The sequence below is a fragment of the Blennius ocellaris genome (assembly GCF_963422515.1).
Source record: "Blennius ocellaris genome assembly, chromosome: 7".
Classification (NCBI taxonomy): Eukaryota; Metazoa; Chordata; class Actinopteri; order Blenniiformes; family Blenniidae; genus Blennius; species Blennius ocellaris.
In genome coordinates, this window is record NC_137656.1 from 15,359,546 (window position 1) to 15,387,201 (window position 27,656).

The 27,656-nt window shown below is 42.0% G+C and overlaps 1 protein-coding gene across 1 annotated transcript in view; it reads left to right on the forward strand.

Annotated features, from left to right (window-relative positions):
• ank1a (ankyrin 1, erythrocytic a) overlaps positions 1–27,656 on the forward strand; it is a gene marked incomplete at its 5' end in the record, with an annotated part of 85,033 nt that overhangs the window by 46,806 nt on the left and 10,571 nt on the right. The window contains 38 exons of the mRNA XM_080499761.1: positions 1,873–1,974; positions 4,321–4,419; positions 5,014–5,112; positions 5,372–5,470; positions 5,659–5,844; positions 6,164–6,262; positions 6,345–6,443; positions 6,554–6,652; positions 6,803–7,000; positions 7,117–7,215; positions 7,338–7,436; positions 7,539–7,637; positions 7,888–8,085; positions 8,183–8,281; positions 8,375–8,473; positions 8,582–8,779; positions 8,921–9,019; positions 9,356–9,454; positions 9,579–9,677; positions 9,764–9,856; positions 9,985–10,057; positions 10,205–10,225; positions 12,927–13,047; positions 13,234–13,312; positions 14,311–14,426; positions 14,518–14,742; positions 15,369–15,523; positions 15,605–15,816; positions 17,577–17,781; positions 17,979–18,075; positions 18,204–18,432; positions 19,293–19,421; positions 19,561–19,680; positions 19,774–19,858; positions 20,136–20,210; positions 20,498–20,629; positions 20,713–20,868; positions 26,876–27,524. Coding sequence (XP_080355887.1) covers positions 1,873–1,974; positions 4,321–4,419; positions 5,014–5,112; positions 5,372–5,470; positions 5,659–5,844; positions 6,164–6,262; positions 6,345–6,443; positions 6,554–6,652; positions 6,803–7,000; positions 7,117–7,215; positions 7,338–7,436; positions 7,539–7,637; positions 7,888–8,085; positions 8,183–8,281; positions 8,375–8,473; positions 8,582–8,779; positions 8,921–9,019; positions 9,356–9,454; positions 9,579–9,677; positions 9,764–9,856; positions 9,985–10,057; positions 10,205–10,225; positions 12,927–13,047; positions 13,234–13,312; positions 14,311–14,426; positions 14,518–14,742; positions 15,369–15,523; positions 15,605–15,816; positions 17,577–17,781; positions 17,979–18,075; positions 18,204–18,432; positions 19,293–19,421; positions 19,561–19,680; positions 19,774–19,858; positions 20,136–20,210; positions 20,498–20,629; positions 20,713–20,868; positions 26,876–27,524 — 5,240 coding nt within the window. The remainder of the gene's footprint in view (positions 1–1,872; positions 1,975–4,320; positions 4,420–5,013; positions 5,113–5,371; positions 5,471–5,658; positions 5,845–6,163; positions 6,263–6,344; positions 6,444–6,553; positions 6,653–6,802; positions 7,001–7,116; positions 7,216–7,337; positions 7,437–7,538; positions 7,638–7,887; positions 8,086–8,182; positions 8,282–8,374; positions 8,474–8,581; positions 8,780–8,920; positions 9,020–9,355; positions 9,455–9,578; positions 9,678–9,763; positions 9,857–9,984; positions 10,058–10,204; positions 10,226–12,926; positions 13,048–13,233; positions 13,313–14,310; positions 14,427–14,517; positions 14,743–15,368; positions 15,524–15,604; positions 15,817–17,576; positions 17,782–17,978; positions 18,076–18,203; positions 18,433–19,292; positions 19,422–19,560; positions 19,681–19,773; positions 19,859–20,135; positions 20,211–20,497; positions 20,630–20,712; positions 20,869–26,875; positions 27,525–27,656) is intronic.

Here is a 27,656-nt window from a genome sequence, read left to right on the forward strand (position 1 = left end):
TTTTATTTCATGCATAACTATTAAATAGACAGGCTATTAAATACAAGATATCAAGGTTTAATAGAACGTACATAATGTTTAAGAATCAAATAACATAACATGTTTTTGGCCTTTTAAGAGTAGCATGGAATTACCTTTTTCTCGACTCCAATGACTGTGTAGAAGTTCAAAGCAAGTACATTTTGGATGCTGTGTCCCATGACGATGCAACTTTTTTGCACTGCACTGGGGTCAAAGTGTTGCTCTTCAGCTGTCTAGAGGGTGGAGGTTGTGTGTGTTATGTATTTTTTCTTAAAGTCAATGAAAAGTCTGAGTATAAAATAAAAAAAAAGAACATGTTTTACCAATACAGCTTGGGAAGTGTGAGTGTTGAAAACCATCAGAAAAATACCGGTTATAACAACATCTGGGTATTATGTAGTATATTATATTTGAAGTTATATATTAGTTTTTTCTGTACAGCATCTACAGTGTGTGTGTCTGTGTATGCGTGTGTGTGCATGGGGCACCATGAGTGTGACTCAGATGCTTTGTGCTGTAGTGCGGTTTTCTCATTTGAGAGACAAAAAAAAACTATAAACAAAAACTCACAGGCAAGTGGCTCTGCATGAGTCAGTGTACTCAAAAGCAAATCCCAGGATTTATTACATTGCACTCAACATACTGTACGAGGTTCATCTGATAAGTGGAAACTCTGTCACTGCATAAATTTCATCATTTTAACCGATATGAACAGTGCAGACTATCAGATGTGGTTTTGCTGCCACAGTCAGCTGGAAGCAGCTTTTTCAAAAAGATTTTCTGTTTCCCTGCCATTGCTGTTCCTTTTGTTTTTCTTTCTTTCCAAGTGACCTCTCTCTTTGCACAGTGCTGTGGCATTGGTGTCATGCTGAGGGTGTGTTGTGTCATTTGTTGCTATGCTGCTACTTCAGGCATGTGGATCCTTTCTTCTTCTTCTCCTTTTTTTTTTTACCCGGGCCGACTCCCTCTCTGTCAAAAGAGGAGCAACGATCCTGAAGTTGAGAGAAGCAGCTTCTTTGATGCGTTTTAAACACAGTGGGATTTGATGTTTTTCTGCTGGAGCAGAAAATGAGGGTTTTACGCAGCAAATTCATTCATTATCTGCGAAAAACATACAAGGACGGGCTGTTTATTTTCCTGACGGGCATGTCGGGGAGGCTGGTTGGACAGAAAGCAGATGATGTATGGGTGGGGATGGGCACGGTGAGATGGGAGATTATGTAAATGACATAAAAAGGTGCAGGGTTTGCCGCAGTCGAGCTTCTCCCTGTGGTTCTCCCTTCATCAGTCCTGCTTCTCCCCGTCTCCCCCTGTGCCGCATGAGTGATCCTGTTTCAGCAGCAGTTCCTGCCTGCCTGGGAGGCATGAAGCCTTCAGACGCAAACAAAACACAGACAAAAACACTAGACAGGCCATGTGCCGGCCCGTGAGCCAGGACTCAACAAAACCGCTCTCCGGTCTCTGCATACGTTTGTCTCTCTCTTTCGTTTACAACTTATACACCACAAACCGTTGGTATCATAAAACTTACCTCATCACTAAGTGGTGCATATGTTTTAGTGTCATTGTACCTATGCACTCGTTACGTTCTCTCAAAATGCAAATTGCAAGGTGCAGAAGCACATGTTCAAGCTGCACCATCAAAAAACCCAAAGGGAGGAGGGAAATGAGAGGAAACCTGCACATCATGCTATTACTTTTCTATTCGTTGAAAATGCAGTGTTTGTTTCAAAATAATAACCAAACTCTGTCTTCTTCTCCATCTTCCCTTTCTGTTCCTCTACTTTATGTGCCTCTCACTTTCTTATACCCCTCATCCCCCTCTTTTCCTCCTATCTGCTTAATTGTCAGGCGGATGCTGGCAACAGTTTTCTCCGAGCAGCCCGTTCTGGCAACCTGGACAAGGCCTTGGACCATATCAAAAATGGCATTGATATAAATACAGCCAACCAGGTGAGAGAGAACCTTTCCATGTTAATTCATCTGACTTGGCAAACACGTTGAACCACGCCACAATGTTTTCCTTTTGGTTTTTTTTTTTAATTAATACTGTACGTGTTCTTGGAGTTCTACTCATGTGAGGTCATTTTGCTTACTTGCAAAACAGACCTTCAGATGTACTGCTTTATAGTCTATGGCATTAATCGCAAGTGGAATAACGCAGTAGTTCTGTGCCAATCAATTCATGCCAGGATTTTAGGCCTTCGTCTTATTATCCACTTTCAAACTGATTATATACAATTTTAGAAAGTGGCTGGACAGTTCCCTTATCAGGGATTAAGGGACCATTATTAGTCATTTAGTTTTATATTTGATCAGGACAATTGCCTGGATTGTTAACATGTGTAAATCCTGTAGTCCATAGAGAAAACTTTGATGAAATTTAATCCAAAATTGTTCCGTTTTTTTTGTTTTTTGTTTTTTTCCAAGCTCTGTCCATGTGTCCCAACATTTATTGGATTTCTGTTTATGTTTTTGAGTTTCTAGTCTGCATGAAGTATCCGAGCTGGTGACTGTGCTGTTCTGTCTGCTGATGCGCTCGGTCCTGCACTGTATTTACTGTATGTGCATGCTGGGATAGGTTGTTAATCAGCGACTGAAGGAGACAGGTGGAGCTTACAGGTTCTCCAGAGAAGTTAGTAAATGGGACAGGGGGATTACCTTCGCCCTATCTCTTCCATCCTGCCTCATCTACTCCGACAGTCGTTCCCGGAGTGTCCAGTAAGAGGCAGTGTCGGTATGCTGTAACTGCTGCCCTCAGGCCACAGAAACTTGGCCACACACTGTATCTGAGTATTCCTCTGGCTCATTAATCTAACGTTGCTGCAGTTTCCTTTCTATTTACTTATGCTGTCCACAACATTTTGTATTTATTGTTGGTAATGCTTCTTCCAGGACCTTTATGAGGTCCTTTCACCAGACCTATAACAGACTCCATATAATGCCAGATTTTATTGTATGAAATTACACTGCACAGTGATAAATGGAGACACCCCATAGAGCGCATATACTATGGCATGATGAAAAACTGTTTGAAAATGTTTGACATGCAGGAGTATTTTTCACAATAGCATAATTTATATAATTGTGTTAGTGATATACAGCACATAAGTAAAAAAAAAAAAAATCTCTGTCTGGTGTTAATTTGACATAAGTGACCATCTACAGTGATTCTTTGTGGCGAATGTGTAGCACTCACTGCATATGGTATGTTTTACAGTACGTGCCTGTTTATATTAATTTGTTGTATTGTTTATACAAGAAACTATTAATTATGTGTGCAGACATCTAATCATGTCTATTTATTACTCACCACTGGGTGGAAGCAAAATGCAAATTCTATAGGCCAAAACCATGTGCTCCAGTCAATAATGTCACATTAATGGTATCACTCAATTATTCAAGGAATTTGTAGTATAGCAATGAATGACTTGTAGATTGTCACTTAAACTATAGTGGTGGGATTACTGTCATTGAGGTTGTGTTGACATGGTGAGAGTCTGGCGAGGTGGAGGCCTGACTGTGGCAGTCGTGTCTCTGTTTCTTTGCCTGAGTGGATACCTCTGCCATAGCTCGCTGTCCAGCACACTGCCTCACTCCTGCCCCGCTTACTGTGTTTTCTCTCCTTCTAAGTCTTAACTAACTGCTCTGCTACCCTCTGTCCCTCTCTCCTTGTTTGTATATCGTTTTCTAATTCACCTCTCCTCTCCTTTCGCCTCCTCCATCACCTCCCTCCTGCCCCTCCTGCATCTCTCCTGTGTCTGCAGTAGAGTGATGGTGTGCTGTGGTCTCACCACTCAGAGGAATAATATCAGTGGTGTGGGAAAGGTCCAACCTCACATGTCCTGTGCGGCTGAAGGAAGGCTGTGTGAGGTCAGACCTATCCCACACGGCTCGTATTCTTCCCAGCCACGAGACCAGCGGCCTGCCATCTCCCTCCCGTCCTCCTCCTTCACCTCCTCCTCACACCATCATTAATCCGAAGAATACTGTTCTCATCCCAGATTTCATCCCTGTAGACATTGTTTTTTTGCTAATGATCCCTCTGGTTCTGTGAGGTACCCCATGCATGATGTCCTGTGTAAGTATTTGCCTGCGATGGTCTGTGAGTGACACTGAAAACAACACCAGTTGTTTCTTTTGGCATGACCTTCATGTGTTTGCGTGTATGTAATGTTTGTGAGGTGGTTGTTATTTTGTTGTTGGGTTTTTTTTTTTTTTTTTAATTGATGATGTCTAATGAAGTGTGTGTTTGTCGAGGACCTTTCAGTATGAGGTCTGCTCTTGTCTTCTACTCAGAATGGGCTCAATGGGCTGCATCTGGCCTCCAAAGAAGGCCACGTTAAAATGGTGCTGGAGCTACTCCACAATGGAATCGTACTGGAGACCACCACAAAGGTAAATTATTCACAAAAAATGTCCAAAACAATCTTAACTTCTCAGGTCACTTACAAACACTGGCTGACGCATTGTTTTAGAATGAGAAAACAACTTTTTTCACATGAATTCAACAAACAAAATGTGTTTTTTGGTTTTTTTTAATTAAAGGGTTTATGTTCAATAAAATAAACTAGTTTATAACTGAGATGTTTAAAGTTTTCTTTTTTCAGATTTTCAATTTAATTCCTTATTTTAGTTAAGGAAAGCCACTACTGGATTAGTTATAAAATGTAATTCAAAACCTGGGACCTTTTGGAATGAAGGGTAAAAAAAACCTTTTTTGACACATGTTCAGCCAGTATTTAGGGGAAAAAGGTGGTATTTTTTTTTTAAAAAGAAAAAGATTTCGTCAGAGGATTTGTTGGGTTTTTCCTCTTTTCTCTGTCAAAAGCAGCTAGAAATTACTATGTTGTATTTGGTGCTATATAAATATAGTTGAATTGAACTGAAGGCATTCGTATGTCCAAAACACATTTCCAATGCATGTGCACATTAAACTCCACTGCTGAGTTTGTGCTGATCATGCCTGTGTGTTCTTGTTCTGGTGTGTAGAAAGGGAACACAGCCTTGCACATTGCAGCCCTGGCAGGGCAGGAACAGGTGGTCATAGAGCTGGTTAACTACGGGGCCAATGTCAACGCCCAGTCCCAGGTGAGATTCAAGAGCCTCCCTCACAGCCACAATCACAGGACGTGCCGCGACTTCTTACAATGTCAGCTCAACTGTGAAACCACAGGAGTAACTATTGCAATTCCATCTGTTAACGTGTGTCTTTGCTCCAATATTTCTGTGTGTTGGTGTTTCCTCTCTGTCCACATCCTTGTGTGCATCTGTGACTGTCTCTCTGTTGCTGTGCTTGTGTTTCTTCTGCTGCTGCTCCTGCGTGTGCGTGCCCGTCTTTCTGAGACAGAAAGGTTTCACTCCACTCTACATGGCTGCACAAGAAAACCATCTAGAGGTTGTGAAGTTTCTTCTGGAGAATGGAGCCAATCAGAGCATTCCAACTGAGGTACCAGTGTGCCAAGAGAGGTTTTTCAATCGTAATCTCCCGAAATCCCTCTTTGCAATCCTTGCTGAGCCACACTCGCTGTGTTTCCATTCTGTTTTGTTCTCATGAGCTTCTCTCCTTACATCTCTCTCATTTTGTCTGCATGAGTCAACCTCTTCTCTCCTCTCTCTCTCTCCGGTGTGCTGCAGGATGGATTTACGCCTCTTGCCGTGGCTCTTCAGCAGGGGCATGAAAACGTTGTCGCCCTGCTCATCAACTACGGCACCAAGGGAAAGGTCCGCCTCCCCGCGCTTCACATTGCAGCGCGCAACGACGACACACGCACAGCCGCCGTGCTTTTACAAAACGACCCCAATCCTGATGTTCTGAGCAAGGTGTGTGTGTGTGTGTGTGTGTGTGTGTGTGTGTGTGTGTGTGTGTCTGTGTCTGTGTCTGTGTCTGTGTGTGTGTGTGTGTGTGTGTGTGTGTGTGTGTGTGTGTGTGTGTGTGTGTGTGTGTGTGTGTGTGTGTGTGTGTGTGTGTGTGTCTGTGTGTCTGTGTGTGTGTGTGTCTGTGTCTGTGTCTGTGTGTGTGTTGAAAGGGTCATAAACAATAGCTGTTAATGCAGCAGAAGGAACAATACCTGTTCTTCCTTTATGGTTTGGTGCATGGATTGCAAAGATAAAGAGAGTTAACAATAATGTGTCTCAACAGACTGGATTCACACCCCTCCACATCGCTGCACACTATGAAAACTTGAACGTTGCTCAACTGCTGCTCAATAGAGGAGCCAATGTCAACTTCACCCCAAAGGTAGGGAGTAACTAATGGTGACAGAAGGTCGATCGGTTCTCCCCGCTTCAGTTTTTCTTCGTTGATCTGTCTCCCTCTGCAGAACGGCATCACTCCTCTGCACATTGCATCCAGACGAGGGAACGTGATTATGGTCCGACTGCTGCTGGACAGAGGAGCGCAAATTGATGCCAAGACTAAGGTGCAGCACACACCCATCCCTCTGTTACCAGAGCTTTTCCTATTACCCACGCCCTTTGTTTGGGATTTAATGTGTCATTAACTGAATTGCTTTCAATTGTCTCCTTGCAGGATGAGTTGACTCCTCTACACTGCGCAGCCAGAAATGGTCATGTTAGGATAATAGAAATCTTGCTGGACCACGGGGCCCCCATCCAGGCAAAGACCAAGGTACACTCTCAGAGTCAAACAAAGACCCGTCTGCTCTTAAACTGAACGCAGGGATTTTGCTATGACTCCTTATCTGTTAGATTTTTTTGCTCCTTTTGTTCTCACTAAATCAATGAAAGTCCAAATCAAAGCATTTTATTGTGTTTGCAGAATGGTCTGTCTCCAATCCACATGGCAGCACAGGGGGACCACGTGGACTGTGTCAAGCAGCTTCTGCAGTACAATGCAGAGATTGATGACATCACAATGGACCACCTCACCCCTCTTCATGTGGCTGCACACTGTGGCCACCACCGCATGGCAAAGGTCCTTCTGGATAAGGGAGCCAAACCCAACTCTCGGGCTCTGGTTAGTAGGCGGTTTAGTTTATATGATTTGATCAATATTATTTCGTTATGTAACAGTGAGCATTTTGTTTGACTTTTGGACTGATGATAATAATAATTGTTTCTTTGTTTCTACAGAATGGCTTCACTCCTTTACATATTGCCTGTAAAAAGAACCACATGCGTGTGATGGACCTGCTGCTCAAACAATCAGCATCATTAGAGGCTGTAACTGAGGTGAAATAGGAAGAAATGAACAAGCAACAATTCTGAACAAGCTCACAAATATATTCGTACGGGTCAAACAAATCCTGCACATCAACTTATATTTGTTGTAATTGTATGCTCCTTTTGAACAGTCTGGCCTGACCCCTTTGCATGTGGCATCATTCATGGGTCACCTCAACATTGTTAAGATCCTACTGCAAAAAGGAGCTTCACCCAGCGCCTCCAATGTGGTGAGTATACCAACAGAACGATAGCGGCACGAGCACTTCTCGTAGAGTGGTGGACAAACTGCTGGTTCTGATGATGTGGATTTTCTTTCCGTGTGTGAACAGAAAGTGGAGACGCCTCTTCACATGGCTTCTCGGGCGGGACACTACGAGGTGGCAGAGTTTTTATTGCAGAATGCAGCACCAGTGGATGCCAAGGCCAAGGTAACGACTTCCAACTTGGCTTCAAATAGATCTGAGATTCAATATATTTCTCAAGGACTTACTGTAAATCTACTCAAAGCCTCTGTTAGTTAAGTGGGTTCTAACATATTGCTGTGATCAACCATGATTGATTGATTGTGAGATCATAGTGGGGTGCCAATAAATCAATACAGAATAGTGAACCTTTTCATTTCGTGTGTTACAGAGAGTTAGTGATCATTACCTAATCGCTGTCCCTTTCCTGAACCAGGATGACCAAACTCCTCTGCATTGTGCTGCTCGGATGGGACACAAAGAGCTAGTAAAGCTTTTGCTGGAGCACAAAGCCAACCCCAACTCCACCACCACTGCAGGACACACACCCCTTCACATTGCTGCCAGAGAAGGTCATGTTCAAACTGTGCGCATCCTCTTGGACATGGAAGCTCAGCAGACCAAGATGACGAAGGTAGAGCCTGTTTGCTGACCTTAATGCTGTTTTTCCAAACCACCAGAGACAAGCTAACTGATTTTGTGTCTTTTTTTTACTGTCGTTGCACCTGTAGAAAGGCTTCACTCCACTCCATGTAGCCTCCAAGTATGGTAAGGTGGATGTAGCAGAGCTGTTGCTGGAGAGAGGAGCCAACCCAAACGCAGCTGGGAAGGTGAGAACAAGCACAGTGTGGAAGATGATTGAAGTTTTTTGTTTTTTTCTGTAGTCACACAGTCTGACCAAGTATTTGTCCTCCTTTTTACAGAATGGGCTGACTCCGCTGCACGTTGCTGTACATCACAATAACCTGGATGTGGTTAATTTACTTGTTAGTAAGGGAGGGTCACCACACAGTGCAGCCAGGGTAAATAAAAAAGACACTCTCAAGCACAGACGTTATTCAAGTAAAATAGTTTTGTGTCATGAGGATGCACACATCTTATTCTAACCAGAGTTCATATTTCTCCCCCAGAATGGCTACACTGCCCTCCACATAGCGTCAAAGCAGAACCAGGTGGAGGTGGCCAACAGCCTGCTGCAGTACGGAGCGTCGGCCAATGCTGAGTCACTGCAGGGAGTCACACCTCTCCATTTGGCCTCACAGGAAGGAAGGCCCGACATGGTCTCACTGCTCATCTCTAAACAGGCCAATGTCAACCTGGGAAACAAGGCAAGAGCAGAGTATTTGAGGGGGGAAAAAAACAACCTTTAGAAATGTAGAAGAGTGCGCACTTTATCTGAAATAAACAGACTTAATTTTGATAGCGTGATCTATGTGTTTCATTCTGTGTCTTTTGATCCCTGCAAACAGAGTGGCTTAACCCCGCTCCACCTGGTGGCACAGGAGGGACATGTCGGTATCGCAGATATCTTGGTCAAGCAAGGAGCCTCAGTTTATGCTGCCACACGGGTAATACATTATGTTTTAACAGTCAGAAGATGCATCTGTTTGTATATTGAGTTAAAAAAAAAACATTTTCTTTCGAGCTGTTGCAGGATTAATAAAACTCTGTCAAGTTTAATGATGTTATCATAGACAGTTTTATATGCAACAATACATGGCTGAACCCATGTTCCTGTTAAAATCTCGAAATGTCTTCATTTTATGGACATTTTACTTAATGTTGCATTTAATATTCATAAAACATTGAAATCCAAACACATATTGTGTACATACTGCAATAGGAAGTTACAAAAATGCAAGTGAAGTTTGTAATTAACAGTCACTTTGTCCTCTCAATGTCAGATGGGTTACACCCCTCTTCACGTCTCGTGCCACTATGGCAACATCAAGATGGTGAAGTTTCTGCTGCAGCAACAGGCCAATGTCAACAGCAAGACAAGGGTGAGTCGCCCCCTGAGATGTTTGGTGTGTGGAAAGTATCTCGATATTCACAGGGTCACAGACACCGACTTTACTATTTAAGTTTGTAAGTTGTAAGTGTTGCAGTTTTTCGTGTCTCCCGCAGCTCGGCTACACTCCTCTGCACCAGGCGGCCCAGCAGGGACACACAGACATCGTGACACTGCTGCTGAAGCACGGAGCTCAGCCCAACGAGACCACGACAGTGAGTGTAATTCTACATTTTTCTCCTCTCGTCCACAAACGTTTCTCAATGGAGGTCTGATCACTCGTCCTCTTTCTCTCCGTTAGCATGGCACATCAGCCCTTTCCATTGCCAAGAGGTTGGGTTACATCTCTGTGATTGATGTCCTGAAGCTTGTCACAGAGGAGACTGTTTCAATGGTAAGAAATACTTCAAGGATACGGCACTTCAGTCGCCTTGACTTGATTAGTGCGTAAAAGTAATCCTCAAAAAGTTCGATCTCTCTCTTTCATATGTCTTTTTCTGATTTCCTTCTCCTCTGTGACAGACGACAACAGAGAAACATCGTATGAGTTTCCCAGAAACTGTGGATGAGATACTCGACGTTTCCGAGGATGAAGGTACGACACTAAGATCTTCAGTCCTGACATGAAATTGTAGGAGAAAAAAACATTTAAAATTCTTGCCATGATTATTCATTTTTCAACTGTTTTTTTTGTTTTTTGTTTTTTTTGCCTTTTGCCTTTTGCCTTTTGCCCCGTTTTTAGGAATTGCACAGCTAACATTAGGTATGAATGTCTCTTTCCTTCTTTGTGCGACATTCATAGGTGGTAAAAAAAAAAAAAAAAAAAAGAGTGTGTTGCTCCATTTCAAGCAAGCTTCATCTCTTTCCTCACTACCTCTCTCTGTGTGGTTTCCACTGTAGTGGCGCTCACTGTGATGGTGGCTCTGGTTTCTCATTGGCATGCACTCATAGCACTCGTGTCTGTAGCCTCTATCTTTTTAATAACATCCCCATGGTTGGACTCTCCAGGTGTCTCTTTTCCTCCATCTGATAACGGAAGTTCTTATTTCTTACTGATCTTCCATACAGTATACTTACAAGTTATATTACTCGTATTAAACATTAACTATTGGCTGTAAACTATTCTAAGACACTGGAAGGTTTTAGAGTTCATAGGGAGGTGGCATTCTCTTTAGTTTGACATGTGTGAGTCTGCTATTGTGTCTTTATTTGAATGTGCCTGCATCCTGGTTTTTGTCGTGTATCACATCATTGTGTCATGTGTTCGTCAGTGTGTCTGTTGAGTGGCTTGAAAATTGTTCCGGCACTTTGAATGGACTGAACACACAGAGACTTTTTACCACACTGTAGTTAGCCTTTGATTTCTAGAGACTCGTGAGTTTTTATTTTCTTTATTCTGGCAACTTTTCTTATATTACTTAGTTTTAGCGCAGCAGCTCACTGCATAGGATGTTGGATTTAATCAGGGAGCAGGTATTTACCAGGAAAAATGAAACACACTTGGATTTGGATCCTTTATACTTCATGGGAAACTCATGTGCACAACTCCTGGGAAGTCTTCTCAAAATAATCCAATTTTCATGCCAACAGAAAAGTGGATGTAAAAACATTGTTGCTTTCCCACCTTAACTACTCTCACTTGAAATGTTTGACCAGTTAAACAATTGCTGATTTACACTACTGGAGAAAGACGTTTTGCACTGATAATGTGTTAAGAACAGACAAAAGAACTCATGAGCCAGAAAAAGAACTAAGTATTCTGGTTTCTTATGGTTTCCCTTTCTCTCTTTAGCTAAAAGTAACTGCACAAGTGTAACAATATAAAAAATATCTTTTAAAGCTCATGGTTTCAGTATTAAAGAAAAAATGAGAGAAACATCACTTGTATTCTCCTTCTATATACTGTGTCATTCTTAAAAGAAAACTGTTTGGTATATATCTGACGAGACAAGTTGTTGTCTCATCAGATAGCAAACAATTTTCTTCAGTCCAACAGATTACAATGAGAGCATCCATATTTGATCATACAATGTGGATATAAAACTTGCAGAGGCACTTTGAATCTCATTTAGAAAAGAATTCATTCAAGAAGCTTCCTACTCCATCTGCTGTATGGACAAAAAAAAAACTGTTAGTTACATCCCACTAAGCATGCTGGCATTCAAGGTTTGTGCCAGGCTTTCTTGTTTACTGTAATTGTGACTGATGAACTCACTATAAATAACAATCTAACCTGTCAAATATGACAGATATGCAATTTTCCTGTCATGTTAAAAAAATGAAATTATTGATGGAAAACATTTTGCTGGCATTAAGAATCCACGATAGGCAATTGTTCCAGCTTTAGGGCTTTGTAGCACAAAAAGTGTAGCCTGTAACAACTTAAAAGTGATGATGTCAGTTTATATCCCACAGCTTCACATATGAAGTTTAAAAATGGAAAAAAAAAAACAATAATGTCACAGGTTATTATGTCATGACATTTTTAGTGTCCTGATAATTCAACCGTCAGATTGTCAGTGCGGCTTCAAGTTTAGAAAGCCACAGTCATGAAAACACATCTCATATTTGGATTAGTAAAGTGATCTGGGAGGAATTTTTGCATATGGTGACACAACACACGTGTGGTACAGAGGACACAGAATATCCACGACACGAGCTGACTCGTTTGAGGCCGTGTGAAGTGTACACACACAGGCAGACGTCGTGTAACGACTGCTGTCACACACATCAGGAAGCTAAACTACAATAGACAGCCACTCTCACACTCTGCACTGCCACACTCACAAATTCACACATTCAGAAGAGAGTCCGTTTATGCTCCTGTTGAATATGTAAAAAAAAGAAAAAGAAAAAGTCACGTGCTTTGCGGAGTGATTAACTAAAACCCACTGCGACTCACAGCTAGTGTTCAAGGAGCTTCCTGTCGTTATTGTGTTTCGTGGCAAAATAATTTTATTCACACTGTCTTTGTGTTTTACAGCTACTCCTTATATATCAATACAACCTGCATTTTACTGGCCATTTACCCTTGAGAACAAACATTTTTCATGGAACGAGATCAAGCTGCTTCCATCTCTAAATGAGAACCGTGCAATGTTTGTATTTTTGTTGTTTATTTAAGCCTGGACTTAATCTCTAATGTGTACTGATGTTAAAATAGTCTTTATTAAATATGTTGGATATGACATGTTGAGACTGAACTTCATTATAGCAATCCTCTTCAGTAGTCTCACACTTAGTCTTTGTTTTTTCTTAGATGCGTCTACGTATAAATTGAAATGTTTTCACCAGTCTCACCTGTAACTAACAGAGCCATCAGCTAAATCCTGGGCTTTCATGCTACCTAACCTTTCCAACTGCTTGTTAACAACGTTGTCCTTTTTTTTTCTCTCCTTCTCTTGTGCTGTTTCACCAACCTGACAACGGTCTGTTCGCTCTCTTTGGCATGTTGTTCTCTGAAGGAGAGGAGCTCTTGGGGACAGAAGGGGCCAGGTACATGAAGATGGATGACATGAAAGACCATGATGACGATTTCCTCTCCCCCAAGAAATCACTGGAGTACGAGAGAGGGCTGGGCACAGCGTAAGGGGGGCTGGGCGGGGAAGCAGGGGAGAGAGCAAAGCTGGTAGACACAACCTCATAACATGGATGGATAGTAGGGGCTGCACCTTAGACACCCACTGAACACATGAGCACTTGGGGAGGAGCTGAGATGTAAAGACACGTCTTCACTCTGGCCTGTTTTTTTTCCCTCTTGTCATACAACAGAAATTACTCGCCAGCCATTCCCAGGATCCCCCGCGTTTCCCCAGAGACCGTTATCTTGAAGGAACACGAGATGGATCAGGTATTGAATAAAAGACTTGGAAATTTTGATTTCCTACAAAATTGTGCTGCTTTTCTTCTGCATAACTCGAATCACATGGCTCAAAACCAGAGGATGTATAAGTATAAGTTTATACTTGACTGCTGTTCTTAAGTAGATTTTCAGGTTTCTATACTTCAGGATTCCTTTTTTTGGTAACAATTATCCACACTGAAGCTGCAGAAGTGGATGAATGAAAGACCTTTCAAGCTACATCAATAGTGGATGAATGCCTAAACGTTGTATTGATTGGAATTCATAGTTTTATATAGAATGAAATTGTTTCTAACCCAAAACTATGATACGAATTGACTCATGGTCTGTGTTTTAAGTTAAGAGTAAGCTGCTGTATGATGCTGATAAACACATGTATGAAATGTGGATACATGTTTGTACACGTGAGTCGTCCCACAACCACAAGAACAATATTCAAGATACCTCAAGAAAGACATTGTGTGTCAATATAATGAAATCATGTTTTACTTGAGCACTCAGAACTGTACTTTTTTTGTGTGCATTTATTTAAGTTTTAACACAGGTATCAGCACTTCCAACCCTGAGGTTTAAAGCCCAGAAAAAAACGTTTAAAAGAAAAACTACCCTTGTTACCCGAGTTGGGCTATTTACAGAGTTTTAATTTGCTCACTTGAAAGCAGGCTAACCCTTCCACTAGCTTTGATTGTTATATGATTTTGTCAATTTGTCATCAGAGGTTTTGTAAATAAATACACTTGTTTTGGATAGAAAAAGTAGTTTTCACATTGGCTCAAATAGTGTAATGTTTTATTATATCTCTTTCAATAAGCTATTTTTGATAAGCACTTAACAAATTATTACAGTTGCCTAATTTATTTTCATAGCTCAGGAGGCATCTCCTTGATTAAAAAAGAAAACAGCACTGTGTAAATGCAAAGTATTTTTAACACATTGTTATTAAGCACTTTGATAAAGTGATCATCACATCTTTTTCTGTCATGTAGCAACACACTCCGCTTCCACTGCCCAAAGAATACGACGAGGACTCGCTGATCCCCAGCAGCCCGGCAACAGAGACGTCGGACAACGTCAGCCCGGTGGCCAGTCCCATACACACAGGGTCAGCGGCGTGGCGTGCACAGAAGAAAGCGTTTTCTTTTGCTTCCTTCCTGTTTAATCTGCTAATTTCCACCATGTTGGTCCCATCACAGTTTCCTGGTCAGTTTCATGGTGGATGCTCGAGGCGGTTCAATGCGAGGCAGCAGGCATAATGGTCTGCGTGTCATCATACCTCCGCGGACGTGTGCGGCACCTACCCGTATTACCTGCCGCCTGGTGAAGCCGCAGAAGCTGACCAGCCCCCCTCCACTGGTGGAGGGAGAGGGGCTGGCCAGCAGGATCATCTCCCTGGGCCCGGCTGGCATGCAGTTCCTGGGGTGAGAAACCAAAGCAGAGCTCATTTGTTTCATAGGAAAGGTACAAGGAACAGACAAACAGTGATGGCCACATAGATTAAAACTACTGAGTGACATGAAATAACATACATGACCCAAACACATCGGTGCTTCTGTGACGGGTCCCGGTGTAAAACCACAGTTTGTTCTCATTGTCAGAGGGTCAAGGTTTGCTACCCGGTAATCAGTCACACAGGCAAAGGTGAAGAAGCAGTCAAGCGCATAATAAAATAACAGATTAGACATGAGTAAGATACCAAAGTGGAACGAAACGTTTGACAAGATGAACTGGCAACGGGCCTCCACAGAGGAGGGGTGTAGTTAATACACTGATGGTCACAAGGGACTTAATAAACATTCAGAAGGTAAGTGTAAATTTCCCTGACATCTCTGAGGACGTGACATACCCAGTGCTTTTAAGATATTGATTCATCTACAAAACAATGCTTATAGTCGAAGGTGGTAGGGTTTGTTTTGGGTTTTTTCCCCCAACTTCCCTGTACGCACACAAAAAAAAAGGCTTTTTGCCTTTTCAGGTATCTTTTAGCCTTGTTTATGTATATCCAGAGGTTTCTCTGTACTTATATGTGATTTTCTGTGTGTGACAGACCGGTCATTGTGGAGATTCCCCACTTTGCTGCTCTGGGTCGAGGTGACCGCGAGCTCGTCGTGCTGAGGAGCGAGAACGGCTCCGTATGGAAAGAGCACCGTAATCGCTACGGTGACGAAGTGTTGGAGACGATTCTCAACGGGATGGACGAGGGTAGGAGTTTAAAACCGTCACTGCTTGAAACTGACACTAATCGCATGGGAGGCATAGCTAAACCGTTTCTTCTTTCCTCAGAGCTCGAAAGTCAAGAGGAACTCGGGAAGAAACGAATCCGCCGCATTATCTCCACCGACTTCCCTCTTTACTTCGCCGTTGTATCACGTGTCCAACAAGAAAGTGACCTGATTGGTCCAGAAGGAGGTTCACTCACAAGCAAACTGGTGCCGATGGTCCAGGCCACATTTCCCGAGACGGCAGTCACCAAACGTGTCCGCCTGGGGCTGCAGGTGAGCTGGGACGATGAGAAGATGGAAGGAGAGGAGAGACAGAATCGCTAATGCCTGTTTTGCCTGAATAAAGCATGTTTCATTTACTTAAATTGCTCGTGGAATGACCAGATCATATCAGCACTTGTGCCAAATTTGTCTGAATCAGTTGTCTGTTTGTTTAACTCGTTTTTTTCCCCATTTTTCACATTATAAATGATCGCATTTGCCTTTTATTTCACATTTTGCATGCACTTGGCACCTTGATATAAATGTGGACTGCTGATTTTGTGCTGATATGTTATTGTCTGTTTTTTCTTCTGTCATTATTATATTTCCACCACTGGAAAAAACCATGTGCTTGTATTAGATTTATTTTTAAATATTAGAAAAACATTTATTCTTGCAGTGGCTAGAAAAACAAATGTGACTCCCTAAGTATGTTCTAATGACTTTACTAATAACCTTAAAAACACAACAACACTATTAACTTTTTATTAACTCATCAGGAGTGTTTCATATATAGAGGTACGACCTGATATTTAAGTAATTTTAAAGCTGTTGGAGCTCTGCATTTGTGTGTAGGTATGAGCTCTCCAACATACACACCAAAGTTAAGAAAAATCAGTTTATCAAACTCAGTACGTAGCAATTTTTGTAAAGGTGGTATTTTTGGCACATTTTTTTGAAGCTATGATTTCAACCTTCTTTGTTCATCACCTCACTGTTAATTGTTGTGCCAAACTGACCTTGAAACTGAAACTTCTAATATGGTTAAACCAAAATTCACAAAAACAAAGCAGAAATCCAGCCTCAAAATCCTATTTATTTTGGCGAGACATGTACCTTTAATACTAATGTCAGTTTCCAACAATTTAAAAATGAATCTTTTCTTTTTCTTCATGATGTTTTTCAATCCAAATATTTGTTATAGATATTGGATATGCAAATTCTGGATTTCAATCTGTCATTTGCATTTGATTTAGCTTGAACATGTCAGATTCACACACTGTTCATCATGTTGTTGCTGCATGTTATTCTGCTTGAAGAGCGTGTTTGCATAAAATGTTGTTTTTAACTACAGACTTGAAGCTTGTAGAGTTGAGTATGTTTCAGTAATGCACACTGAAATTGGGATACAGTGTGACTGGACCTTCTGCTGCATGTTGTTGCTACTTTAGACACGCAAATGAATTTATAAGCTGCATGTATTTTCTATATATACTAACATGCCACCACACATCCTATAACCTCCGAAATGAAGATAGAGAATGTAACTGAATGTAAGGACTATAGAAATTGGTTTATTATACAGATTATTTTATAATTTTAAGACCATATACATATATATATATTTTAAAACTAAATATTGCTGTAGTGATCATGTTGTGAATGGCCTTGTGAAAAACCGCAGTGCCTTTTTCCCTGATATCTCCTGTATTATTGTAAAAAGGCTCTTGTTAACACACATTGTTACATTTTACAATAAAGAAAGTCATACAAACCAGGTGTATTGGTATTGTCTTTAAATAAGTGAGGTTTCGATTTTGTGATACTTTATTCACTCTGGCCTTTTTCTCTCCCTTTCTCTTCATCTTTAATTTTTCCTGACTGATTTTTTTTTCATCCTTTTTTGTGACTGCTCTCCTAATATCCCAACCTTTTGCATTTCTTTTCATCCTTATCGCCTCCTCATCCTTCTTTATTTCTTTTCCATCATCAAACCTGTGCTCCTGTTGTCTTCGCTCCCATCCTTCTCCATCACTCATTTTAAACCTCAGGCTCAGCCAGTTCCAGACGAGCTGGTTGCAAAGCTGCTGGGTAACCAAGCAAATTTTAGCCCTGTGGTCACTGTGGAGCCTCGACGGCGCAAGTTCCACCGACCCATCGGCTTGCGCATACCCTTACCCCCGTCCTGGAGGGACAGTCCCCGGGACTCTGGCGAGGGCGACACCACCAGCCTGCGTCTGCTCTGCTCTGTCATAGGTACTGCAGCCTGGTGGCGTGAGGCCTGGCGAGTTGTTGTGTATGTCAGTTTATTGTCTTTGTGAAGAACGAAGAACAATGTCAGTGTCTGAGGTGGTTAAACAGCTTTTTTTGCCGTTTTTCTAAACGTGGCCTCTCCCTTTTATGAAACTTCTCGATAACCTTTGATCTGAGCTCTCATCCCGTCTCACCCTCAGGTGGGACGGCCCCGGCACAATGGGAGGACATCACCGGCACTACCAAACTAGTCTATACCAATGACTGTGCCAGTTTCACAACCAACGTATCAGCACGGTAAGCTCAGTCGCAGCATCTCGGCATTTGCACCTTGAAGGAACTTTATTGAAAGTGTTTTGCCATTTGAGATCATCCAACGTTGTTTCTGCGACACGTTTGCATCCTTGTGGTTGTTTTTCTCCCAGATTCTGGCTGGCTGACTGTCCTCGGACAGCTGAGGCCGTGTCTTTTGCCAACCTGCTGTACAGAGAGCTGTCAGCTGTACCCTACATGGCCAAATTTGTGGTGTTTGCAAAGATGAATGAGCTCCGTGAGGGCCGTCTGCGATGCTACTGCATGACTGACGACAAGATGGACAAAACCCTGGAGCAACATGAGAACTTCACAGAGGTCGCTCGCAGCAGAGATATAGAGGTCAGTGCAGAGACAAGGACAACAATTGGTTGACTCTTTAGATTCATGATCTGAAAGTGTTAAATAAGATTACAACAGAGTCATGAAATCTTGGGATATGTTGCTCCTTTTATATACAGTGCATAGTATCTCACACGATTTTGGATATAAAAAGTAATACAATACTTAGTAAACTTCCTGCTCTTGGTATTTTAAACCATTTAAATTCTTTAAGCGAAGAGAAATGCTCCTCCAAATGGTTATTTTTTTTAATAGAACTAAGTTTTGGATGAATTTTGGAAAGAGTTCCTCTTCATCCGTTGTACTTTGGAATCATTTTCAAAAATATCTCAACCCAGAAATACTCATATTAATGAATAAATACAACCGTATCATCAGAAATATGTTTCAAGAAGGAAAGTTGATTTTTATTTTAAATATATATATTCTGTATTTTTTTTTTTTTTTTTTTTTTCAAAATAAAGAAAACCGTCATGATGTCATGGCAAAAAAAAAACATTTGCAACTGAGACTAAAGTAAACTGGCTATAAAATATAACCCCAGCTTACCATGTATTGTAATACCACTTTGGTAAGGTGGTGTTGTATATATGCATGTACATAAAACAATCAGCACAACAATCATTGGAGAATTTAATAACACACAAGCAGAAGAAATTGTGACTCATCACAGAGTCATTCGTGTGGCACTAATGTCTGTCTCCTTGGGTTTTCTTTATCTTGTGATTTTACAATGGTCACTACCTTTGTGGGTACAACTTTCATCAAATTAGAATTCTTAATCAAATTAAAGTGAAATAAACTAGAAAAATATTGCGATTCCTCTTTACTTTGGTGACTCGATCTTGCTCGTCATGCAGGTGATGGAGGGAATGCCGCTTCACCTGGAGTGTTCAGGGAACCTCGTACCTGTGAGGAAGGCCGCCCAGCAGCCTCGCTGCTTCAGCTTCCAGGCCTTCAGGGACAACCGTCTTCCTGTTTCTGTCAAGGTGCTGCCTTTTGAGTTTTTTATTCTCATGGGTTGTTGTTTTTGTTTTTTTTTGCTCAGTTTCTCTATTAGCTTTGTCTCCATTTTTCTTATGGATCCCTCTTTATGTTGTCAATGCTCTCTGTATTTGTGTTTCTAAGGTGAGGGACAGCAGTAAAGAACCCACTGGATTTCTGTCTTTCCTGCGCAAGACCACTAAGTATGAGGACAGTCAACATGTCCTGTGCAACCTCAATATCACTATGCCTCCATGCATCAAGGTAAAGCACTCAGATTTAGCAACAAAGAAAATACGTACACTTGATATATTTATCCGTGAAGTGAATTGCGTGGCGTTTGCTTGTTGCTGGCAGATTATCGGGAGCGAAGATCGGAGGCGAACTCTAACCCCACTGGCATTAAGGGAAAGATACAGTGCTCTGAATGAGCCTGCTATGGGTATGAGTGTCTCACTCTCATACTTTTATAAAACTGTACCTTCTATCTACTTTTTTGTGTTATGAAACCATAAGGAACAATATGATTTTTATTGTATCAGTTCATCGAAGGCAGGGATTTTCTACGTGAGGGAGATGACTTTCTTTTAAATAAACAAATGCTCAGAAAAGACTTTCCCGTGACCCTAGATTTTTTGCCGGCAGTGCACTTTTCCCCACCCACACAGTGAAAAACATAGACGCACAGCATTTTAGAGCTTCTCCTCTTACTTCTGTAGCATCCATGACAGCCATGGAGAGGACAGAGCTGAAGATGGCTGTGATCGCAGAGCAGTTGGGACTGAGCTGGGCTGGTGAGTGAACAGCGCAAATTCACAAAATCTTGTCATGTATGGTACACCATGTTTACCTTCTGTCGAACAAGCTTGCCTGCTGATTAAACAAAGTTATAACATGGTGCCCAGCCAATGACGCTAATTATTTTCTGCCCCCCTGCCAAGAGCCATTGCTATTTTACACAGTGTGCTTCCTCTGCTGGATAGAGCTGCTGTGAGGCAGCTTACCATTTTAAGAGCATTACTCCTTCGCTAATAGAAATATTTTCCTTGCTTCCTTGATCTTTCCCTTATTTCCTAAACAGAGCTGGCACGTGAGCTCCAGCTCAGTGTGGATGACATCAATAAGATTCGGGTGGAGAATCCCAACTCGCTGCTGGAGCAGAGCTCTGCGCTGCTCAACCTGTGGGCCACCCGAGAGGGCAAGAGGGCCAAGAGTGAGTCCGTGACGTCTGGGTGTACTGCTTGATTTAGTTTCTGCTCATTAAAACCGGGTCAAACTGTATTTCCGTCACTGTAGTGGAAACCTTGTACATGGCTCTGAAAAGCGTCGACCGTATGGACATCATCAACATGCTGGAGGGTCAGCCTGCTCAGCCTGCCAGACAAGGCTCCCGTGACATGAGCAGACGCCGACACAACGAGAGAGATCACCTTTCCCCTGGTATTACCAATGGTAAGCTCCCTTCCCCAGATTCCCCAGCATCCCCTTCCTCATTGTCCCCTTCTGCCTTGACCCTGAGACCCTTTCCCAATAAACGTATGTCCTCCTCGCCCCGATGTCCTCAACAGACCAAGTAAAGTTTGTTTCTCTTCAAAACTCTTCATGTTTTGTCTCGCGTACTCCTGTTTATTTCCAGTGTTGCTCTTGTGTATCAAAGCTGCCACAAACATCACACCTTTGCAGGTTTTTTACCTCAGCAGCATGCAGAAGGACTCAGGACACTCCTACTGTACTACAGTAAAACCTTTGGTCATTGATTACATGCTTCATTTATTTACCACCATAGTGAGGATTGGAAAATGCAGCAAACTATACAGAAGATGATGGTGACATGGTGGATGTTGAGGGCTGTTTTATTGATATCACACTGAAACAAATTAAGAATCGTGTCATAAATAGTTAAGGTTTATTTTCTGTATCTAGAGTTTGTAAGATGGATAAGTTATGTACTGCCCATATTGAATAAACCACATGATCAGCCTATGAAAGGAAATATCTTTTTAGATTTTTAAGGTATCGTTTTAAAACTCTGAGTTGTAAATGATATCCATGATATTCTGTCTTTGTCATACATGATACAGCCCACATAAATCATAACAATAACTAGCATATCTGGTCTTCTTACCAGTTGTCCGTCCTCAGTCTTTTGCTCTTTTTCCTCATGGTTTCATTCACACATGCATACTGTATGCTACATCTTATTGACTCCATTTTCACTTAATGGACTGGCGTGAGCTCCCCATTCCTCCTGGACCGACTTCTCTTCTCTGCATCCGGTGCAGATGGCGAGTTAGTCTGACAGGTGACAGGTCCTCACTGTGAAAACTGGAGCAATAAATCACAGATGTAACAATGCATACGAATGCAACCATGACGGTCAAACGGGTAAAAAGGGAGACATTCAGATCACAAGTGCAGTGAATCTGATAACCGTGTATCTGTCTTCTCTGTCTATCTGTCGACTACCTGTCTCCCAAAAGCCGTTCCTGCTTTAAATTGGTGGGTTTAAAAGTTAAGAGACTTTCTTCACTTGATTTCGCACATAGATTTCACGTGATTCTAACATAGATAATTGCCTCTTTTTTTAAGCACACCATTGACTTGGAATTCATTTTATTGTTTTCAAGTATATGTCAAATAAAATAAATTAACAAATCTACTCAAAACAATAAGAAAAGATCTGGAACTGGTCACTGAAATTAAATTTAACTCGTTGTCTCTTTAAAGCTAGATGAGCATATGATATAGCTCAGCAAACAGCAGCCAGTAAATAACAGCTTTGTAATCACTTCAGTGACCTGTAAAACCAGATCATGTAATATTAGTGAAAGGATTAGGTTGGTATTTATGTTGGTAAATGGCTTTAGAGATGATTGATATTGTTTCTAAGTCAGAGTAACTTCCTCTGTTCTGTTCTATTTCCTGTACGCGAAGCTGATGCCAGTAGCTTCACATGAGCTGCAGAAACATGCAGTGGGGTGTTCATCATTTAATACTTAAATATATTTAAAAATATTATTAAAACACAAAGATTTACAAATCAATTGCAAATACTGTATATGTGCTAAATGTTATTCTGAAAAAATAAAATACCTAACACTAAGATCTACAACCACTTTTATCTTACTTTATGAAGTAAAAACCTTTAACCGGCATCTTTGTCATTTATTGCCTGAAAATATGCCATTGTCAATAATGTGTTTAATTCTGGAAAACCAGATTTGAACATGAATTTACTACTTGTTCTGAGGCAATCTGTGGGATGATGGGTTGAGTTACTCTCTTGACATTCACGCCACGTGTAAGAGCGCTTTACTTTGACTTTGAAATACATTTTTCAATTTGTGTTTTGTCTGCTGGTGAAGTAGCTGTAGTAAAAATATTTGAACAGAGGTTAAGGGGCAATGTAGACCAGAGGGGGCATTGCCCTCACACAAACTGCACATAATAATCTTAAGTATAGTCGTCCTACATGCAACCATAAGTTATTCTCACTGATGTAGCGTTTTTACACAAAGTGTTTTCTTTATACTTTGTTAAAATATCTGCAAGCTTTCACTTTTCTTTCGTAGTTATTCAGTGCACCTATACCTTAGGTCAGCATATGTTTGAGGTTCATTATATGCCAGTGAGAACATACAAAACCTAAATGCTGACAGTGTGACGCCTCTTCTTTCAGACCTCTGTTTAAGGGGCATCCCTATTCTGTCTGCTTGTTTCTGCATGGGGAGTAGTTTGAGTCTTTTGTAGGGTTAATGTTGGTGCACTGAATGTTCTTTTGGGAGCCCTGTTTTCATTCCCTGTGAATCTGTCCCTCTCTCTGTGTTTCTCTGGACATGTCATCTGCAGCCTAGCCGCCCTACTCTTCCTCCTTCTCACTCCTCTCCGAACTCTGACCTCATGCCGACCTCATGTTGACCTCTGACCCACATCTCTAGCTTTTATTTATTTGCGACTAGTGCATTTTTCTTTATTTTAACTCTTGAAACCCCACCTTTATTTAAATGTCCGCTCTGTGCCGGACACCCCTCACACAGACTGTGAACTCAGCACCCACTGGGAGGGGGGAGGTGACCCTCGCTCTCTCTCTCTCACTGTTTCTGTCTGTTTTCATCACCCTTTTTTGTACTCCTCTTCCTCTCTCGCTGCCCTTCTCTTTTTCTCTCTGTCCTTTCCCTGTTTATCCCATCCCTTCTTTCCTTGCATTCCTGCATGTCAGCATGTGCACCCGACTTTCATTGCTCATCTCCCCCTGTGTTTGCATGGAGACACCGGGACGAGGGGCATTAGTAACTCTGGCTTGTTGGAGATGATGCTTGGAGCACACTGCACTGGACACTGCACCGAAAGCTGCTTGACAAACAGACGTGTGCCTGTGCATGGCATGCACACTGAGAATGACACTACAAGTCTGTCTCTGTTACTCCTCACTGGTCTGTCCTCAAGGGGGGGTTGAAAAAGGCCTCAGACCTTTTTTGTGATCCGTTACTTGTGTTTGCTCTGTTCATGTATGAATGTTGTGGTTGTTTCTGTGTGTCACTGATTTCTATATGAATTGTTCATTGTTTTTTTGTGTGAAATACACATTTTCAATGTCTTTTTGATTGTTCGTGTGTTGTTCGCACATGACTGTTACACACCTTGTTATAAATGTCTCTATTATTTAATGTAAAATCTGAAATCAGTCTGTGTGTGTGTGTGTGTGTGTGTGTGTGTATTAGTGTGGGTGTTTTTATATGTCTTTTACTTTGAGATGTTTTATGTCTTCCATGTAAATGTATATCCACTGTGTCTGTTGGGGGAAAAAAGTGTATTTCCTTTACATATGTTTTTATGTAAGCTTCACTTATTTCTATGTACACATTTTATTTACATTGGGGAGCTCAGGCAATCAAAAGCACCTTTTTATATTCTACTCTCATCATTTTCTGCCTCTTTCTACTGCCTTTTATTTCACCATCATTCTCAAAAACCCGTTTGATGCCAAACATTCTCATTCAGAGATTTGTGCTGTTTGTCCAAAAACAGCTCAAACAACACGGCTTCAGATCTCATTATACCGTGAATATAACTACATCAATGTGTTTTCAGACACACAAGGTGGAATAGAATACAAATTCAACAACTCCATATGTTTGGCAACATATTGCTGGTAGTATAAATGACTATATTCAAATAAATACATGGGATTGTGGATTATTGCATTGATGAGGGGATCGGGTGGGGTAAACTTGTCTTTTTGGGGTTGAAGCTATTTTTCAGTCCATTTGGTAAGAGGGATTTGTAGAGTCTTTAGAGAATCTTTAATGAAAACAGCAGGGAGAAGAGGTGATGTTCATGGTGGGCAGGGTCCTTTATGTGTTTTCTATTCTATTCTATTCTATTCTATTCTATTCTATTCTATTCTATTCTATTCTATTCTATTGTATAACAGGCCCTTTTTGGTCAATGCAGATGCCACGGTTGGAAGGTACTCTGACACCCTCACCACCCGCTGAAGGTCCTTCCGATTTTCCATTGGAGAACCACACAGTACAGCAGTACATTTCTCCATGGCTGTCTTGTGTACATAATTACTGCACATTTTTTTAAACTACATTACTAACATAGGCACATTTTCTTATGCCAGTAAAGTAGAGCCATGGTGATTTTGTTACCTCAAGTACGCTTTACCCTATTCATGCATTAGCTTAGTCAGACAAAAATACAATGAATCATGACACATTTCATCAGCCCATAATCCCTAGTGAGCTGAGTCAGCTAGTCTGAGGACTCAAAAGGAAACTGGTTTCATTCCAGTTGTATCTCCAAGATTAATTTGATACTAATTTCAACAATATCCCTCAGATTTACATTTTCATAATTCCAATAAAGTATAAATAGCTAAATGAAATCTAGCAAATAGAACAAGGGCGTTTTATTTTTTGTCCTCACAGCTATTTGCCTTTGTTTTTAGTTTGTTTAATCTTTTAGAGCACAAAACATGAACAAAAATATATTGTATTTAGTTATGATTAATACTTTGTACAGACACAGTCACAGTAGTTTGGAGAGTGAATGAGAAAGTAGGACAAGGGGTCTCTTGTGCCACTTGGAGTCTCAAATATCTCCTGCACTCTCAGCATTCGTCTGCTGCCAACCATGAATCATGTTACACCCTGTGCTTTGCAGTATCCGCCCCACTATACAGTATATTCTCTCTCTCACTTTCTCTCTCTCTCTCTCTCTCTCTCTCCTTCTGGTCATGCATTTGGAGAATCATCCTCCCTTCTCGTTGTACTGCATGCTTCGCGCTGTTACCACCCTTTTTTCATCCTGTGGTTATGAACTCATGTAGTCTTATACACTTTGTCTAAAGCAAAGTGCGATTCTTTTGTTGGCTCAGCTCTTCACATTTACTCAAGTTTCAGCACAACTTCAGAATGAATATTGTAGCAAAATCAGTTTATAAAACCTATAAGCTATATTTGTATATTTAGATTTTCTGTTTGTGTACAGTCGTCTTCATACAGTCTGACATTGTGCTCTGTCATGCCAAAGCAGTTTCACACAATAGGCAAAGTATTTTGGCCAAGAGTGTTTGAGAAATGGCTGTAGGAGTGACCTGAGTCCGCAGCACATTAACAACATCCAGTTTCACTAACTTATATATTTGCTCTTGAAATACTAATTCGCATTTTGGTTTGAGGCAGCAACTGTGTGTCTTTTCCAAAGAAAAAATGATAAATTGTGTTTGCATAACTATTAACAATACGATAAGTTTAATGTTTATTTAGCTGTGGTGTATTGGATACAGTATAATAAATGTATGTGTCAGTGAGAGAACAAGCAGCTGTGTGGAGTGATGTAAGAGAGCGTGTACGTGCACTTGTGTGTAAGGAGAATATGAGATTGCCTGCGTGCATGCTATCCAGCCTGATAACAATATTAACCTGCCTGTTTCTGAGTGGGTTTGAATGCATGCTTTTATGAGAGTGACTGTATGTGCGTGTTAGGATGAGCCAGAGAGAGAGTGTGTCCCTGCTGGACAGGTGTAAGTAATCCCTCTCCGTCTCCCCTGCAGGTGGCAGCCAGCAGAGCAGCATCAGTCACTGCTGGGTTCGAACCTCAGTCTCAGTCTCTCGGTCCATCTGGCTGTGTCTGCTGCTGCTGCCGCTGCTGCTCTCACCGTCAGCGCTGGCTGATTGAGCTTGACAACCCCACTTCTAAAAGCTGCCCTTGCTCTCTTGTCCTATGCTCCGTGCACATTTGTTCTAGCTCCTATTGTCTTGGCCCTCCCCCTCTCTCCCTTCTCAATTCTCTCCCATTTGTCCCTTCAGCCTCCTCTACTCATCCCCTAAGATGCCCAGTTCCTGGGCAGGGGCACATACCCCCTCCCAGGGTCCTGATGCTATGGGGGTGAGGTGGGGAGCGAGGCGGGGGGCCGGGTATCAGTGTGCCTCTCTCTGTCTCGCTCCAGGTTATGGGCTCGCGCAGGAAGAGCTTCTTTCACCGGCCTCCATGCAGTACAGCCTGCCCTCCCCGCTGGGTGCTGAGCCTTACTGGCAAGAGGTCTCCAGTCTGGACTGTGCACCCATTGCCACCACAGAAGAAGACACGCTGATGGAGATGTCGGATGTGCAGGTGTGGCCCTCGGGCAACAGCCCCTCCCTGGTGCCCGTGGAGGACTCATCACTGGAGTGCAGCAACGCTGACGATTCAGAGGGTCTGCTGGGGCTGCCATATGGAAGTCTGGGTCGGCCAGCAAGTCAGGCCAGTGCAGCCAGTGGAGGGGGCGGGTTGCTGAGCGGCTCCATTGAGTTGCCCGAAGACGATTCAGAGATGGGCGTTGACTCACTCAGCACGACCACGCCGGCCTCGCTTGGGGGTACCATCGCTGGGATCAATCTTAATGGGCTCAACAATGGTCAGGGGTCAGAGGCCAGTTCAGAGGCATCAGCCGTCACGAGTACGACTGGTGGTGATGGAGCTGGAGGAGGAGGTGGTGGAAGAGAAGGCGGGACGGGCTCAGAGGAAGGGCTTTCTCTTGTTGCAGGACAACAAAGGGTGTATGCTCGCTTGAGTGAGTCACCTGGTCTGAGCCTTGTTGCTGATCGCAATGGAGATAGGTGAGTTGGGCCTCTGTATACCTCTCAGATGGTGCAAAGTCCAAATCAATCCCCTTTTAACCTGCATGTTCTGGAAAATCCAATGAAGAGGACATGAAAGCTCATGAAAAGTGTTTCATTCTGAATGTACAA